At 50.5% G+C, this 16277-nt stretch overlaps 1 protein-coding gene across 4 annotated transcripts in view; it reads left to right on the forward strand.

Annotated features, from left to right (window-relative positions):
* The first annotated feature begins 749 nt into the window (after positions 1-749).
* AK1 (adenylate kinase 1) overlaps positions 750-16277 on the forward strand; it is a 39567-nt gene continuing 24039 nt past the window's right edge. Inside the window, exons 1-8 of one of the 4 annotated variants that reach the window (XM_075578515.1) lie at positions 750-824; positions 3198-3375; positions 3718-3882; positions 4072-4244; positions 6158-6271; positions 6402-6593; positions 7357-7447; positions 8292-8371. In XM_075578515.1, coding sequence (XP_075434630.1) covers positions 765-824; positions 3198-3375; positions 3718-3882; positions 4072-4244; positions 6158-6271; positions 6402-6593; positions 7357-7447; positions 8292-8371 — 1053 coding nt within the window. In that variant the 5' untranslated portion in view covers positions 750-764. Of the gene's footprint in view, positions 825-2705; positions 2724-3197; positions 3376-3717; positions 3883-4071; positions 4245-6157; positions 6272-6401; positions 6594-7356; positions 7448-8291; positions 8372-12560; positions 12673-16277 lie in introns of those variants that run through there. The other 3 variants (XM_075578517.1, XM_075578516.1, XM_075578519.1) reach the window with 3 other exon arrangements.

Raw genomic sequence — 16277 nt, forward strand, 5'->3', positions numbered from 1 at the left:
TGCAGGAGAATGTGGCTGTGATATTGTGATAGTATTGAGAATATCATGAGAATATCGGGGCAATATGATTATATTGAGGTTGGGTTATGTTGTTGGCACATATAGGCTGGTTTATATCATGATAATATTGAAGTTGTGTCAGATGTGTCATGATATCATGATAATATTCAGGCTGGGTTATGTAGTAAAAATGATGCTTATGTCATGTTATGAGGTTATGTCATGATAATATTTATCCTTCGGCTGCATCATATCATAGTATGCACACTGGGTTATGTCATGATATAAAGTCAGTGTTTTGGCAATGATAATATTAAGGCTTATTATATATTGTGTCGTGATCATATGGATGGGTTATAGCGTGATAAACTTCCGGCTGATTATGTCATGATACTATTGAAGCTGTGTCATGTCATGATAATATGAGGCTGGGATATATGACAGTGCTGAGGCTGATGTGAGTGGGGGTTTGTTGAGCTGATTCTGCGGCTTCTTCTGGGGCAGAGAAGGACCGGGGGGGAGACCGGAGACCGGGGGAGAGACAGGACACCAGGGGCAGGAGACCGGGGACCGGAGGGAGACAGGACACCGGGGGCAGGAGACCGGTGACCGGAGGGGGAGACAGGACACCGGGGACCGGAGGGGGAGACAGGACACCGGGGGCAGGAGACCGGTGACCGGAGGGAGACAGGACACCTGGGGGAGGGGACCGGGGGGGAGACCGGGGACCGGAGGGAGAACGGGAACAGACCGGGAGCTGCAGCATGAACACGGCGGAGGCGAAGGATTATCTGACGGAAAGACACATCCCCAGACTGTTCGAGGTGTGTGTGTGTGTGTGTGTGTGTGTGTGTGTGTGTGTGTGTGTGTGTGTGTGTGTGTGTGTGTGTGTGTGTGTGTATATATTTGTGTATGTGTGTTTGTGTATATTTGTGTATAGTGTGTGTGTGTGTATATTTGTGTATAGTGTGTGTGTGTATATGTGTGTTATATACAGTATCTGTATATGTGTGTATATCTTCTGTCTGTGTATGTATGTGTGTATATACAGTATATATATATGAGTCTAGCTGTTGCTGTTTATTTTTAGTAATCTAATATGGGACCAATTTCACAGTGACAAGCACACAGATACACAGATACACACACACACACACACACACACAATTAAGCACACAGATACACACACACACACACGTAAGCACACAGATACACACACACGCACACAAACGTAAGCACACAGATACACACACACGCACACAAACGTAAGCACACAGATACAGATACACACACACGTAAGCACACAGATACACACACACACACGTAAGCACACAGATACACACACACACACGTAAGCACACAGATACACACACACACACGTAAGCACACACACACACACACACACACACACACACACACACACACACACACACACATAAGCACACAGATACACAAACACACACGTAAGCACACAGATACACACACACACACACGCAAGCACACAGATACACACACACACACAAGCACACAGATACATACACACGCACACAGATACACACACACATGTAAGCACACAGATACACATACACGTAAGCACACAGATGCACACACACACACACGTAAGCACACAGATACACACACACACATGTAAGCACACAGATACACACACACACGTAAGCACACAGATACACACACACACACACACACACACGTAAGCACACAGATACACACACACACAATCAGAGCAAGCAAGGCCTGTTGTGTGCACCAATGTATTTTAATTTTAAGCGCTTTGGGTCAGTACCCAAACCTTATGGGTTAATACAAAGATCCCCAATGCCCTGTGTTTTAATGGGGCCCGTCCAACACAGCGGGATCCACGTCCAACACAGCGGGATCCACGTCCAACCGTCCAACACAGCGGGATCCACTTCCGTCCAACAAAGCGGGATCCACTTCCAACACAGCGGGATCCTCGTCCAACTCAGCGTGATCCACGTCCAACTGTCCAACACAGCGGGATCCACGTCCAACACAGCGGGATCCACGTCCAACACAGCGGGATCCACGTCCAACACAGCGGGATCCACGTCCAACACAGCGGGATCCACGTCCAACCGTCCAACACAGCGGGATCCACTTCCGTCCAACACAGCGGGATTCACGTCCAACCGTCCAACACAGCGGGATCCACGTCCAACCGTCCAACACAGCGGGATCCACTTCCGTCCAACACAGCGGGATCCACTTCCGTCCAACACAGCGGGATTCATGTCCAACCGTCCAACACAGCGGGATCCACGTCCAACACAGCGGGATCCACGTCAAACACAGCGGGATCCACGTCCAACCGTCCAACACAGCGGGAACCACGTCCAACACAGCGGGATCAACAAATAAAACGTTATCAGTGGCCCTATCTTCTGTAGGAAGGTTTGGGTCCCATTTAATAAGCGGTGTCAAAATAAACCCATACAGCAAACCCAAGTGAATGTGTCATAAGCTGTCTTATTGCAGAGCACCGCTTAGTAAACATGGGCTTGAATCACCATTAATGGGGCAGTCCCTCCTAGGACAAAAGCGAACTAAGGACAGTGAAGTGTTTAATAGGTTAAATGCAGGTGATGGACACCTATTTATTAACCCAGGGATACATTACTGGATCTGCGAGCAACGCACCAGGACTGGTGTTCATCTAGGTGTAGTTACACAAGTAACTGATGGTGAGTGAAAAAGTGACAAAAACCCTCCACCGTACGGCATACGGCAATGACAAAGAACACGCCTGAGCACGTTCGCATGTCTGACCAAGTCCTCAAACGTGCTTACCCCAAAAATCTCACAGCACGACGTGCTTCCACTGCAGCAAAGGGTTCTGGGTAATGACATGCAAATGAGAGTGGATAAGAAGCAAAAACGGACACACTGTGATTGCCATTCCCCAGAATCCTTTGCTGCAATGGAAGCACGGCATGCTGGGCGATCATGGGTCTCCTTTGCCGTGCTGTAGTTGTAATGGGGGTGCTGCATTTCAGGGAATTGCTTTGTGTGTCGGGGGGGGCATCTCTTGTTCATCACTTCCTTGGTTCTCTCATGCCCTTATTCTTGCAGGTGAGCTGGTTCAGTGCTCCTGCTCGCATAGTCCGTGTGACCTCCTCTCTTTGCGCTGTCACTGTCGCTGTGCTTTGTCTCTGCAGAGCCTGCTCACCGGCCTGATGTATTACCGGCCGGAGGACCCCATTGGTTACATGGAGCTGTGCCTGCAGAGGGTCCGGGAGATGGGGGGTCCTGAGAAGGTGCAGTGGGACACCTTCCTGAGTCGCAATTTACCTCCCATCAATGGAGGGCAGGGGAAGATGCCGGCACACAGGACAGGTGAGGATGGCAGGAGTCACAGTGCATGTTTGGGAGGGGAACATCCGCGCACTGTGTGTATAATACTCCAATGTTCTGATACATGGACTAATCTAATAAAGGTGAAACCCTGTATCCTCATGTCATTGTACACGGACGCTGCGACTTCCTTCTCCATACACAGACTCATCATCTGTATAGATCTATCTTCTTTATCTATAGAACCACCTGCGTTTCTGGATATGTTCTAGGGACAGGTTGTGCCTCCCCATTGGCTGTCAGAGATCACATCGTTGGTTCCCTTTCACTGTGTCCCCCATGTCTAGCTAGTGTGGTGGCTAACATGCGTCTTCTCATCCTCAGAGGGGCTCCCCGCGCCCCAGTTGCGCCGTTTCGAGCGTCTCCCTCCCATCCAGTCCCAGTTCTCTATCGATAGTGATTCGGATATGACGGAATCCACAGGACTTATCCAGGAATATGACGTCTTCGACCCCAACAGAGAGCGTCCCAAAATCATCTTCGTTATTGGTGAGAAAACTGGTGTTGGGCTCACAGGCTCTGCGTGAAGTCACTAGCATCTCTCTGATACTGTCTGGTCCACTATTGTGTAGATTAATGACTCTGACTAATGATGTGAAGTGTTTGGATCTGGTTCTGCATGGCGTTAGGTGTTGGTTTTGATTCTGTGTGGTGTTTGGACTGATTCTGGTTTCCCAGGTGGTCCAGGCAGTGGAAAGGGGACGCAGAGCGCCAAGATGGCATCTCACTTTGGCTTTGTCTGTGTCTCCGTCGGGGACATTCTGCGCAAGCAGCTGATTCACCACGCGAGCAGCGACCGCAAGTGGGAGCTGATAGCCCAAATCATCTCCAAGGGCGAACTTGCTCCTCCTGTATGTGTGCTGCCTGTACAGCCTTCCATTTTCCACCTGCACACCCACAATACCCAATTTTAGGGTACACTGATATGTGCTATTATAACCTATGACATATTCCACTCTGTTCTTGCAATAACCCACTGACACACCCTACAATAACCCACTGACACACCCTACAATAACCCACTGACACACCCTACAATAACCCACTGACACGCCCTACAATAACCCACTGACACGCCCTACAAGAACCCACTGACACGCTCTACAAGAACCCACTGACACGCCCTACAAGAACCCACTGACACGCCCTACAATAACCCACTGACACGCCCTACAAGAACCCACTGACACGCCCTACAAGAACCCACTGACACGCCCTACAAGAACCCACTGACACGCCCTACAATAACCCACTGACACCCCCTACAATAAACCACTGACACACCCTACAATAACCCACTGACACGCCCTACAATAACCCACTGACACATCCTACAAGAACCCACTGACACGCCCTACAATAACCCACTGACACACCCTACAATAACCCACTGACACGCCCTACAATAACCCACTGACACGCCCTACAATAACCCACTGACACTCCCTACAATAACCCACTGACACTCCCTATAAGAACCCACTGACACGCCCTACAATAACCCACGGACACACCCTAAAATAACCCACTGACACGCCCTACAATAACCCACTGACACGCCCTACAATAACCCACTGACGCCCTACAATAACCCACTGACACGCCGTACAATAACCCAGTGACACGCCCTACAAAAACCCACTGACACGCCCTACAATAACCCACTGACACCCCCTACAATAACCCACTGACACGCCCTACAATAACCCACTGACACCCCCTACAATAACCCACTGGCACCCCCTACAATAACCCACTGGCACGCCCTACAATAACCCACTGACACGCCCTACAAGAACCCACTGACACGCTCTACAAGAACCCACTGACACGCCCAACAAGAACCCACTGACACCCCCTACAAGAACCCACTGACACCCCCTACAATAACCCACTGACACGCCCTACAATAACCCACTGACACGCCCTACAATAACTCACTGACACGCCCTACAATAACCCACTGACACGCCCTACAATAACCCACTGACACGCCCTACAATAACCCACTGACACGCCCTACAATAACCCACTGACACGCCCTACAATAACCCACTGACACGCCCTACAAGAACCCACTGACACGCCCTACAAGAACCCACTGACACGCCCTACAAGAACCCACTGACACACCCTACAATAACCCACTGACACGCCCTACAAGAACCCACCAAGCACAACCTACTTCTTTAGAATCAATGGTGACCCTTCCTCTCTTGTACGTATGCAGCCCGTGTAACCTACCATCCAGGTGTAGCAGGCGTTACGGCGCCCGTTAACGCGATACGATAACACTGGCGCATTGTTTACGAGCAGCACCATTGATTTCTATGGTTAAGAAGATAACAGATACGTTATTTACCATGTTATTTTGAGCGTTCTTTCACGTTAATGGGGGTAGTTAGGTCTGCTTCACTTGTACACCCCCCGCCCCCTAACATTAACTCACTAACCTCCCACCCATATCCTATCAACATCCCCCAATGTAACCCACAAACGTTTCTCTTCACAACTATTGTAATCCCTTTTTGATACGATACCAACATCTCTCTATAACCTAGCTACATAACTACCTATAAACTGCCACTATCCCCTACTAACAGCCCAACAACATTCCCCTCTCCTTAACCTACCAACATTCCCCTTCACCGATAGCCTGCTAAGCCTTCGCACCTCCTTAACCATCCATCACACACCTGTAACCTACCTGCACTCGTGTGCTGCTGAGACTCTATAGGGTGTCAGGGTATCTCTTATGTTGCAGGAGACAACGATCGAGGAGCTGAAGCAGCAGTTCATAAACCAACAGGATGCACATGGCTTCGTAGTGGACGGTTTTCCAAGGGACATCGGACAAGGGTTTACCTTTGAAGAGCAGGTAGGGAGGAAGTAGCTTCAAATCACGGCTCCTCATATCACCCGCTGGCTTCTCTGGCAGTGAACGGGTTTACTGTCTCCCAGAATCTCCCACGAGTGTTCAAGTGATGGTTTTGGGGGGGTCCCAACAGATCGGCTCCCCGGATCTGGTGGTTTTCCTGGCCTGTTCGAGCCAGCGGCTGCGGCAGCGGCTGGAGAGACGTTCAGCTCAGCAGGGCCGGCCAGACGATAACGCTCACGCCATCGACAGGAGGCTGGAGAACTTCAAAAAGAACCTGCCCCTGATCGTCAAGTACTACCAGGACAAGGGTCTCATTGCCAGGGTGAGGCTGCCAGCAAGTGGGCGTTTGGGGGCACAGAGAGGGCAGAGTAAGACAGAGCGGCTTGGTAATAAAGGCATTGGGTGTCACTGGGAGAACATAGTTGGAAGTTCCAGGGGTCACTTTCTTGTGACCTTAGTACAGGGGGGATCAACTCCAGTCCTCAAGCCCCCCAAAAAGGCCAGGCATTCAGGATACCCCAGCTTCAGCACAGGTGGCTCAATCAGAGGCTCAGTCTTTGATTTACATATGTCTACTGTATCTGCCATCGCCGGTCTCTAAACATTGCGAATGCCGCATTTTCACACGGAATAAAATGCCTTCTGCGTGCTATCTATTTTTAGGAGTTTGAAGTGACAATTCAGGATTGATAGGAGCGGCTCAGCGAGCAAAGACACTGACTCTGATAACAGTGACACCGAGTGTGACGCCGGGGAACCTGGTTCTAAAACCGGTGTCCGCAGCTTGTGACCTTGGGCAAGTCACTTTACCTCCCTGTGCCTCAGGCACCACACACATAGATTGTAAGCTCTGCGGGTCAGCGACTTGTGCCTGTGAGAACTATGTACAGCGCTGCGCACTCTGACAGCACCACACAAGAAAATAAACAATATTATTATATACGGTATAGTGAGATTTCCGCAGCAGTGTGACTGCTACGTTCTGTCACTACACAAGGCCGGCAAGGGTTCTGTCTCCAGTGTCTCACGGAGCGGGGGTCCGGATCTCACCGATTGCTATGTGAGACCCTCTTCCTCTCCAACAGTTTGATGCGGACAGAGATGAGGATGACATATTTGAGGACATTTGCTGTGCTGTGCAGGGACTGCTCTTCCCAGGAGGTCTGCGGTCGCCAGGTGAGCTGGAGGCTTTGCAGGTCCGGATAACCCAGGTATCTTAACCCTTCAGCGCCAGAGGGTCCTGTAATGCAGGGATTCTCAACTCCAGTCCTCAAGACCCCCCTCCCTCCCAACAGGTCAGGTTTTCAGGATATTCCTGCTTCAGCACAGGTGGCTCAATCAGTTGCGCAGTTAAAGACTGAGCCACCTGTGCTGAAGCGGGATATCCTGAAAACCTGACCTGTTGATGAGTCTTGCGGACTGGAGTTCAGGACCTCTGCTGTAATGCATTGCTGTGAACTGCACCAAAGGGTAAAACCCCCACTCTCAGTCCTCTGTCTGCTTCTCTCTCCCTCTTTCTTTCCTTGTCTTTTCTGCTGTAACCCCCTCTCTCTGACACCCCCACTCTCTGACCCTCCTCTCTCTCTCTGACACCCCCACTCTCTGACACCCCCACTCTCCGTCCCCCCTCTCTCTCTGAAACCCCCACTCTCTGTCCCCCCTCTCTCTCTGACACCCCCTCTCTGAAACCCCCACTCTCTGTCCCCCCTCTCTCTGACACCCCCTCTCTGACACCCCCTCTCTCCCTCTCTCTCCGACACACCCTCTCTCTCCGTCACCCCCTCTCTCTCCGACACCCCCTCCCTCTCCGACACCCCCACTCTCCGACACCCCCACTCTCTGACACTCTCTCTCTGACACCCTCTCTCTCTGACACCCCCACTCTCTGACACCCCCTCTCTCTGACACCCCCTCTCTCTGACACCCCCTCTCTCTGACACCCCCTCTCTCTGACACCCCCTCTCTCTGACACACCCTCTCTCTGACAACCCCTCTCTCTGACACCCCCTCTCTGCTCCAGAATTCTCTCTGCAGAGTTTCCGTGCCTCCGGTTCTGAGGACGACCACGAGGAGCGGCGAGACGTGGACCAGACAGGACAGGTAACTGCAGTTCCCGCTTCTCTCCTCTGGGGGGGCGTCAACCTCCAGGTGAATTACTGGTCAACAAGTGCTGATCGTAGCGTTACCAACCCAGCCACATTGCTGCTATGCATGGTCATCCTGAAGATGTAACAGCGTCTCACAAACCTGTAATGCGTTAGGCCGCGCTTATAGTGCCGGCGATGCGACCGATGATGTCACCCGTCGCCATTGCGATAGTTATATTGCAAATTTAGGCGACGTCGCTGGCGACGTCATAAAGGGGAGAGGCAGAGGGACGGAGAAGCTCTTGATTGGCCGCAAGGGGAGACCGTCGCCGAAAAAATCAAATAACAGTGACTACCAGATTTTCGTAGCAGTGACGCTCTGTCGCGTGCACTATAAGCGCCGACGACGGCGACAATGCATTTGTTTTGACGCGACGGTCGCGTCGCCGGCGCTATCAGCGCAGCCTTACAGGGCACGAGGCTGGCACGGAACGGGGTAAATGTGCAATCGTACTTAGTGTTTTCCGCATACCAGCCTGTAATGGAGTCACATCAGTCTGCGCTCCCTGGGCATTGCGAAATGCGTTGGGGTGATCCATTATAACAGGATAGCAGCCTCCTGCTGTGGGGGGTTTCAGAGACGGAGCTACTATCCCAACATAGAGTTCCATTTCAATGACATTGTGTCCAGTGCACTGGATGGTTTGTAACAGTGAGGCAACCTATATAACCAGCTGACCATTAAAGGACCAGTCACTGCTTGTAGCACCTTGTACAGTTCTGTGATCGGCCCAGCCAGTAACAGATCCGTAAGGAGTCCTCTAGCAGATTGGCTATTTTTGTTATATATATATATATATATATATATATATATATATATATATATACAGTGGTTGACAAATCACCAAAAAATCTACTCGCCACACAAAAAAATCTACTCGCCACCTTGTACCAAACGTGTGCTGCTTGGGCCAATATTTACTCGCCCGGGGGTTAAATCCACTCGCCCGGGGCGAGCAAATATATAGGTTTGTCGAACACTGTATATATATATATATATATATATATATATAGTGTGTGTACAGTATGAATCAGATGGTTTCTGCTTGGCATAGATTTTCACATATATCCACAGAGAAATCCTATATTTCCGCTGGTACAACTTGTTTCAAGGTTGGGGGGGAGGGGGTGGGGGTTGGGGGGGAGGGGGTGGGGGTTGGGGGGGAGGGGGTGGGGGTTGGGGGGGAGGGGGTGGGGGTTGGGGGGGGGTGGGAGGGATTTACATGGTGCACAAATTATTAGATCTATCATATTTTTCCAATCGCCCAACGCGTTTTGGGACAGACCGTCCCTTCCTCTGGTGCTGAAACGCGTTGGGGAGGACGAGCCTCTTTTCCCCGTCTTCGTCACGTTGCACATTCTCTTCATGGGATTTTTCTTCTCCTATGTCGCCATGATGCTTCCCTCCCCGATTCTTCCATACTGGGGGTTAATGGTACCTCAGAGGGGGTATATGAGGGAGCCTAGGCCCCCTATCTTTGATATTAGGACTGCAGAGTAGAGAGGGCACCGGCCCGTTTAACGGACTGACACGAGGGTTTGTATAAAGCAGTTCACTTTCGGCGCGCCAGAGACCTCACCGGGTACCGATCCGTCAGCTTTACTTGTATAAAAATGGTCACAACTGGTGCGGAAATATAATAAGTGCCGCGGCCAGTGGTCGGAGTAGAACATTTATCCAAATTGTTGACCCCGTAATGTAGAGGGGTACGATCTGAAAGAATAAAACTCCAGTTCAAGGCGCCTATGATATTTGGCGTGTCTAGGGTGGCCGTTGCCACCGACCTATCAGCGACCCGGGGATGCCCCCGTAACGCAGCGGGAAATGGCACTTTGGAGCCTCGTGGGCATGTACTACATCAACATAAGTCTATGGTAATCCCCAACTATATGAGGGGGAACAACAGAAGTCCCGCACCCCCGACCGTGACGAGTCGGTGTCCGCTTGCGAGCTTCCTGCCGTCTGCAGATCAAGCTAAGGAGATCCCAAAAGGAGGCGCGGCCGTGCACTGCGGCGATAAAGCGTGGAACGCGTTGGAGGGTTTTTCTTGCCCTCTGCTTTGGGTTTTTTGTTGTCATGTGAAGAATAACTTGATTTTTATTTATTGTGCTCCAGACCGGGGGGGGGGAGGGGCTCAAATACCGTCCCCAAAACCCTCCAACAGGTCAGGTTTTGAGGATATCCCAGCTTCACAACAGATGGCTCAATCAGTCCGTGCTTCAGCACAGGTGGCTCAATCAGTACCTGCTTCAGCACAGGTATCTCAATCAGTACCTGCTTCAGCACAGACGGCTCAATCAATGGCTGAGCCCTTGAGGATGGGCGTTGAGCACCTCTGCCCTTTTGCTTCTCTTCGCAGGGCAGGGCACCACCTTTTTCCTTTTTGGGTTCTCCTTCGATTGACGCGGGGTTTTCCTGCTGTGTACTAAACTGTGCGTGCAGGATTGTGGAGGAATTACTGGTGTAGAACAGGGCAATCGGTGAATGGGCTGCAGGTTGTGATACCTTTCAGTGGATTACATTGCAGCGTTCCTGTCCTTGTGTTAGTGTCTCTAGACTTTATGACGTGTGACGTGTACATGCCGTGTGAAGCAGGTACAGATAAAATGCAGAGGGAAGAGCTTGTTACTGGCTGTATATCTGTGTTTGCTTTCTTGTAATACCCTGGTTAGGGGTAACTGTTCCTCTGGGCGGGGAGCGTGTACAGTACACTGATATCAGGAGGTAACAGCCGCTCACAGAAACCCTACGAACATCTATTACCCTTCAAGCGGAAAACAAGATATAGACATACATGTTTTTCTGCAGTGTACATGCATGTTACACAGATACATGTTACTCTGCAGTATACAGATACATGTTACTCTGCAGTATACAGATACATGTTACTCTGCAGTATACAGATACATGTTACTCTGCAGTATACAGATACATGTTACTCTGCAGTATACAGATACATGTTACTCTGCAGTATACAGATACATGTTACTCTGCAGTATACAGATACATGTTACTCTGCAGTATACAGATACATGTTACTCTGCAGTATACAGATACATGTTACTCTGCAGTATACAGATACATGTTACTTCGTAGAATACTGATGCATGTTAATAAGAAAAAAATAATAATAACTTTATTTCATATAGTGCTTTTCTCTCAGTATAGCACGTGATACACAGCACATAGGAATGTTGCATGCACAGGTGAGGTGCCCTGCCCAGATGAGCTTACACTCTATGTGTTTGGTGCCTGAGGCACAGGGAGGTAAAGTGACTTGCCCAAGGTCACAAGGAGGTGACACCAGGATTAGAGCCAGGTTCCCCGGCTCCACACTCTGTGTCGCTGTTATCAGTCAGTGTCTTTACTCGCTGAGCCGCTCCCTGTTACTCCACAGTCTACAAATACAGGTTACTCTGTAGAATAGATGCATGTTAGCTGGTAGAATACTGATACACGTTACTCTGCAGTATACAGATGGCTCTACAATATACAGATACATGTTACCTTGCAATAAACATATAAATTAACATTATATTGACATATCTCTGTTTTATATATACAGAATTACTATAAATCTACATTACATATTAATACCCATTACTGTCCCCTATATATACATATGTGTGTATGTATATATATATATATATATATATATATATATATATATATATATAATACTGAGTTAAGTTATGGTGAGTAAAAAAAGTGACAAAAACCCTCTACAGGAAAGCAAATATGCAAATACAACTGTTACATACAGTTGTATTTGCATATATATATATATATATATATATATATATATATATATATATATATATATATATATATATATATATATATATATATAATGTACACATACACACAATGATATATATGCAGTTATGAATCTTGATATATCGATATATCTATACACACATATATATATATATATATATATATATATATACATGCTTAATGAGCTAACACGCCACATGATATTACACTTCCTTCAGCTGCCTACATCACTTTTCCTCCCTCTCCCCCAGCCCTTCCCTCCCTCTCTCCTCTCCCCTCTCCCTCACATTGATATGCAGGTCACGGCGCGGAAGCCTGCTGTCCTTTACAGGCTGTGATATGGCGAGCAATCCCGCTCCCAGCATGCACTGCAGCAGCCAGCTATATATAGCGGCACAGTTAGTCAGGGCAGCTGCCTGAAGATACCAAGCCCTCTTCTCTCTGCCCCTTGGTCTCTACTGCCTAGGCACAGACAGGTTAGTACAGCAGCAGCAGGCAGTCCTGTGGTTTTATTGGTTAGAGCCAATGCATGCTTACTGCAGGAGTGACCAACTCCAGTCCTCAAGGGCCACCAACAGGTCAGGTTTTAAGGATATACCTGCATCAGCACAGGTGGCTCAATGAGTGGCTAAATCAACGACTGCACCACCTGTGCTGAAGCAGGGATATCCTGAAAACCTGACCTGTTGGTGGCCTTTGAGGACTGGAGTTGGCTACTCCTGCTTTAACCCTTTGCTGCCATTTCTTTGCAGTGGGAGGGGGGTTCCAGCCCCCTCGCAGGGGTTCCAGACCGGGAATGTTAAGACCACTGCACCCACTGCATGTGTATCTCGGGCCACGTGCATGTGTAACAAAGTTACCACCTGTTGCTTGTCCCCACGCTCTGCTTCAGAAAGTGGCGTGGCTTTATATTACGTGGGACAAACCTCATGTAAATGGGAGTCGTGCGGACGCCTGGGAATGGGCTTCGGGGGGAGATATTCCGTGTGTGTCCTGAGCAGAATGCACATGTATCCAAGCCGTGTAACTGCAACATGCGTGTAGTACATCTGAGAACTTTCCGTGGCAGATGAGTGGATGGCTGGCGGTGATTGGTCCGTGCCACAGACATCGGCTGGGAATGTATCCCTGCTGTAATGTATTAAGGTCCGGGAGCCCAGGTGGTTCTGTGCAGGTCCATAGCGCTGATCCTTTTAACCACTTCACTGCCAGCAACGCATTGCAAAGGGACATTGCATGGGGTTGGCTGTAGGAGAAGCTCTGGGGTAATGTCACAGCCTTTGAAGTGGGTGAGCCAATTCAAATCCACTGTCAGCTCCTTGTGACCTTGGGCAAGTCACTTTATCTCCCTGTGCCTCAGGCACCAAATATTAGAGTGTAAGCTCTGCGGGGCAGGGACTCCTTGCGCCTGCAAAATGCTAAGTAAAGTGCTGCGTGTATTGTCAGCAATATAAGGAAAATATTATTATTATTATTATTATTATATGACGTGTCTTCTGGTGTGTAACTTTTTTCATATAGCGACTTTCTCCCAATGGGACTCAGAGCGTGTCACAGTTACAGTATATAGCGCGCGGGACGCAGCACGTAGGAATGTTACACACACAGCCCCTGCCCCGTGGAGCTTACAATCTACGTGTTTGGTGCCTGAGGCACAGGGAGGTAAAGTGACTTGCCCAAGGTCACAAGGAGCCGACCCCGGGATTAGAACCAGGCTCCCTTGCTCCACACTCGGTGCCAGTCAGTGTCTGTACTCACTGAGCCGCTCCTTCTCCCAGGCTCCCCTGCTCCACACTCGGTGCCGGTCAGTGTCTTTACTCACTGAGCCGCTCCTTATCCCAGGCTCCCCTGCTCCACACTCGGTGCCAGTCAGTGTCTGTACTCACTGAGCCGCTCCTTCTCCCAGGCTCCCCTGCTCCACACTCGGTGCCGGTCAGTGTCTTTACTCGCTGGACTTGCTTCTCCCTTAATGACTGCGGCCGGTGTTCAGCAGAGTAACGCCAGGAGCGCGTCCTTGCCACGCCGGTGTACTCTCTGGCACAGAAAGGGTCAATCCCAGCGCATACGCTTACTACAGTGGCTCATTAAGGGGGAAAATGTGCCGGTCACCTGGTTGTGACGCCAGTCGGGAGCAGAAAGTAAGCAGATCCGCGGCTCTCAGATAGTGTGGCGTTATCAGCCCCCAGCCTGGGTGATTAGATTGCACTATCAGAGCGCCGCCGGCACGAGATACCCCGACCATTCCACCTTCCAATGGGACATTTAGCTGCTGATCAATCCGATTGCAACAACACACTGGTCAGGTGTACCACCTGGGGGCATTTAACCGCTAGGCTGCCAGAGAGCTGCTTATTGGCTCTATACCAGGGGCGGCCAACTCCCGTCCTCAAGGACCAGCAACAGGTCAGGTTTTCAGGATATCCTTAATTCAACAGGGAGATCAATCAGTGGCTCAGTCAACTTCCTGTGCTGAAGCAGGGATATCCTGAAAACCTGACCTGTTGGTTGCCCTCTTGAGGCCTAGGAGTTGGCCACTCCTAATATACACAGGCCTGTACATTGCTCTGCGTATAAAAACACACACGGCCCCCTCACAGTGGGAGATAAGGCGGAAACGCTGCCACACCTTTCCCCATATCCTCGTGTTGTGTTATTTTGGCCCAGGCTGGGTGCATTTGCAGGTTGCTGAGATCTGTCGAATTGCTATTACGTCTCGGTGGGTGAGCGTTGCAGACTGCAGCTCAGGTGAGCAGCGAAGGGCCTGGCACAGACCTCGGTGGGTGAGCGTTGCAGACTGCAGATCAGGTGAGCAGCGACGGGCCTTGCACAGACCTCGGTGGGTGAGCGTTGCAGACTGCAGATCAGGTGAGCAGTGACGGGCCTGGCACAGACCTCGGTGGGTGAGCGTAGGAGACTGCAGATCAGGTGAGCAGCGACGGGCCTGGCACAGACCTCGGTGGGTGAGCGTAGGAGACTGCAGATCAGGTGAGCAGCGACGGGCCTGGCACAGACCTCGGTGGGTGAGCGTTGCAGACTGCAGATCAGGTGAGCAGCGACGGGCCTGGCACAGACCTCGGTGGGTGAGCGTTGCAGACTGCAGATAAGGTGAGCAGCGACGGGCCTGGCACAGACCTCGGTGGGTGAGCGTTGCAGACTGCAGATAAGGTGAGCAGCGAAGGGCCTTGCACAGACCTCGGTGGGTGAGCGTTGCAGACTGCGGATCAGGTGAGCAGCGAAGGGCCTGGCACAGACCTCGGTGGGTGAGCGTAGGAGACTGCAGATCAGGTGAGCAGCGAAGGGCCTTGCACAGACCTCGGTGGGTGAGCGTAGGAGACTGCAGATAAGGTGAGCAGCGAAGGGCCTTGCACAGACCTCGGTGGGTGAGCGTTGCAGACTGCAGATCAGGTGAGCAGCGAAGGGCCTTGCACAGACCTCGGTGGGTGAGCGTTGCAGACTGCAGATCAGGTGAGCAGCGAAGGGCCTTGCACAGACCTCGGTGAGTGAGCGTTGCAGACTGCAGATCAGGTGAGCAGCGAAGGGCCTTGCACAGACCTCGGTGGGTGAGCGTTGCAGACTGCAGATCAGGTGAGCAGCGAAGGGCCTGGCACAGACTTTGGACTCTCTCCTCCTGCTAATTTCATGCTAGTATTTCAGGCAGTTACGTGCATTTCTTTTTCCCACACAAACTCACTTTTCAGTTGCACTAATCTCAATATATAAGGGTCACCAACAGGCCAGGTATTCAGGATATCCCTGCTTCAGCACAGGTGGAGCAGTCGTTCTGACTGAGCCACTTGTGCTGAAGCAGGGATATCCTGAAAACCTGACCTGTTGGTGGCCCTTGAAGGCCGGAGTTGGCCACTCCTGTTTCAAATGATTTGCAAAATGTTGAAATATAATCCCTTTTTTAAATGATATCTAAAATGACATTACAATAATCTTGGCACGGCTTCCTGGCTTCTTGGGGAACTGCCGTGCGATGGCGCAGGGCGGGGAACGCACAGGGGGTTCTGCCTGTGCAGCTGGAGTGGGGCGTGCGGAGACGCAGGGACTGATCCATACTTAGAACCTGGAAGCAGGC

This window comes from Ascaphus truei, chromosome 21 (assembly GCF_040206685.1).
Source record: "Ascaphus truei isolate aAscTru1 chromosome 21, aAscTru1.hap1, whole genome shotgun sequence".
NCBI lineage: Eukaryota > Metazoa > Chordata > Amphibia > Anura > Ascaphidae > Ascaphus > Ascaphus truei.